We start from the raw sequence: 2,023 nt of genomic DNA on the forward strand, positions 1-2,023 counted from the left end.
TTGATCCATCTCTTCACCCACCACCTCGAGGGCCTTTTCCTCCAGGAGATATTTTTAATCAAACAGAAAGACCTTTTGGAACACCAGGAAGACAAAATATCGATAGCATTTCTAATCCAGAGAAAAGACTACCACTTGGAGGTGATAACATTTCGCAGGAGGGAGATAGAGATTATCGCTTTCCTCCAGTGGAAAACCGAGATAATCTTAACAGACCATCTCCAGTGGATGTCAGAGATTCTGTTGGGCGACCGCCAGTTGATCCAAGAGAGGGTATTGGAAGGCCTCCAGTGGATGGAAGAGAACACTTTGCAAGACCACATGTAGAAATGAGAGAAAATTTTGGAAGACCAGGTATAGATAACCTTGGCCGAAGAGAGCATTTTGGTTTCAATTCAGACAAGCATTGGGGACAGAGAGGAGATTACGATGAAAGAGAGCACCATGCCTTCCCTATTTATGGTGGCCCTAAAGGCTTCCATGAAGACAGAGAGAGGTTTCGGCATGTAAACTATAGGTTTGATAGTAGAAGTGGTCCCAATTGGAACAGAGGATTTGAACAAGATGCTCACAGAGATTTTGATGACCGCAGAAGACCCTGGGAAAGGCAGAGGGATAGGGATGACAGAGATTTTAATTTTTGCAGAGAAATTAATGGGAACAGGTTTGGAAGAGACAGAATGTCAAACAACTGGATCCCTCCTCCACATCCACGGGTTTTTGAATATTTTGATGGGGCCACTTCTCAACGCAAAGCTGATAATATGCCCCAGGTAAATGGTGAAAACACAGAGACAGAAAGTCAGCCACCAACTGCACAGGTGCAGGACGATCCAGAACTTTATGAAAAACTGACATCTTCCGTCGAGATAAACAAAGAGAAGAGTGACACAGAAGCTGATATAGAGAGTGAACCAGTGGTAGAAAGCACAGAAACTGAGGGGACATAATCATCACTCAGTAGGTAAAAGATACCTTTTGTAAAGTTGTCATCTCTCTGTAATAGATAAATGGCTGACTGGACCGTAGCAGTTCACTTTTGTCTGCCAGAATTAAGTTAATCTGATGTTCATGTTCATCTTTCACTTAAATAACTGTACAACTGACTTGTATAGAACACTGTTCTTAATTTGAACATGGTAGGTAAACGTTTTTTGGTTTTGTTTTGGTTTTTTTTATTTTATTTTTCTGGTAAAGCATAAACTTGCCCCCACTTGCTTTTAATTTCACAAAGATAAATTAACAGCTTGTCAAACAAAGACTTCCTATGGAAGAAAACGAAAATTTTTAGATACTACCCTTAGGTTGGCTATCGAAATTGTTATACTTGAAAACAGGTGCTGGTGTATCTTGTCCGTGGTTTTAGGCTGCTGCAGAATTTTAAAGTATAGACAAAGCTGTGATATTTTATGTTCCTACAATTCGGCAGTAAAAGAAATGGCCCATGTTATTTAAGGAGCATAACACAGAGATTAAAAGTGGTTTTGTAAAATCTACACTATAGTCTCTGTTTTCTCTAAAGTAAGTGTTTGTGATTTGTTCCTCGTACTGCAGTGGGTTTAAAAAAATGAAAAAATACATTTTAATGTTGGGTGCATTTTGTTTTTAGATGCCAATAAAACATATTTGTTTGATAACAGTGTTCTAGGTATTGTATTTTTTTTAAAAACCTGCAAGCTCTAAAAACTTGTAGTCAGCTATGATATGTGCTTAGCCAGTTGTTGCAAAAGGTTTATATTACTTTTGTAAAACCAATGCAACAGTTATATGTGCAAGAAGCATAAGGTTTTTACATCAAAAATCATGCAGTCATTAGTTTATGTAAATAACATATGTATGTAAATACCTGTGTAAACTGTTTGTAGATACCACTTTTTCTGTGTGTGCCTGTGTATGTGCACGCACTCACAGAATCCTGTAGGCAGTTCAATAAAACTGAAATGAAACTAGGTTGTAGAATTTGCCTTTCACCTTCTTTAGGTAGTAAGATAACAGAACTTATTTCACTGCAGTACTGTCAAGT

At 38.2% G+C, this 2,023-nt stretch overlaps 1 protein-coding gene across 1 annotated transcript in view; it reads left to right on the forward strand.

Moving 5' to 3' along the window:
• Positions 1-1,631, forward strand: part of SCAF8 (SR-related CTD-associated factor 8) — a gene marked incomplete at its 5' end in the record, with an annotated part of 5,649 nt that extends 4,018 nt beyond the window's left edge. Inside the window, one exon of the mRNA XM_009082070.1 lies at positions 1-1,631. Coding sequence (XP_009080318.1) covers positions 1-950 — 950 coding nt within the window.
• Between the last annotated feature and the right edge of the window lie 392 nt (positions 1,632-2,023).

This window comes from Acanthisitta chloris, unplaced genomic scaffold (assembly GCF_000695815.1).
Source record: "Acanthisitta chloris isolate BGI_N310 unplaced genomic scaffold, ASM69581v1 scaffold16669, whole genome shotgun sequence".
NCBI lineage: Eukaryota > Metazoa > Chordata > Aves > Passeriformes > Acanthisittidae > Acanthisitta > Acanthisitta chloris.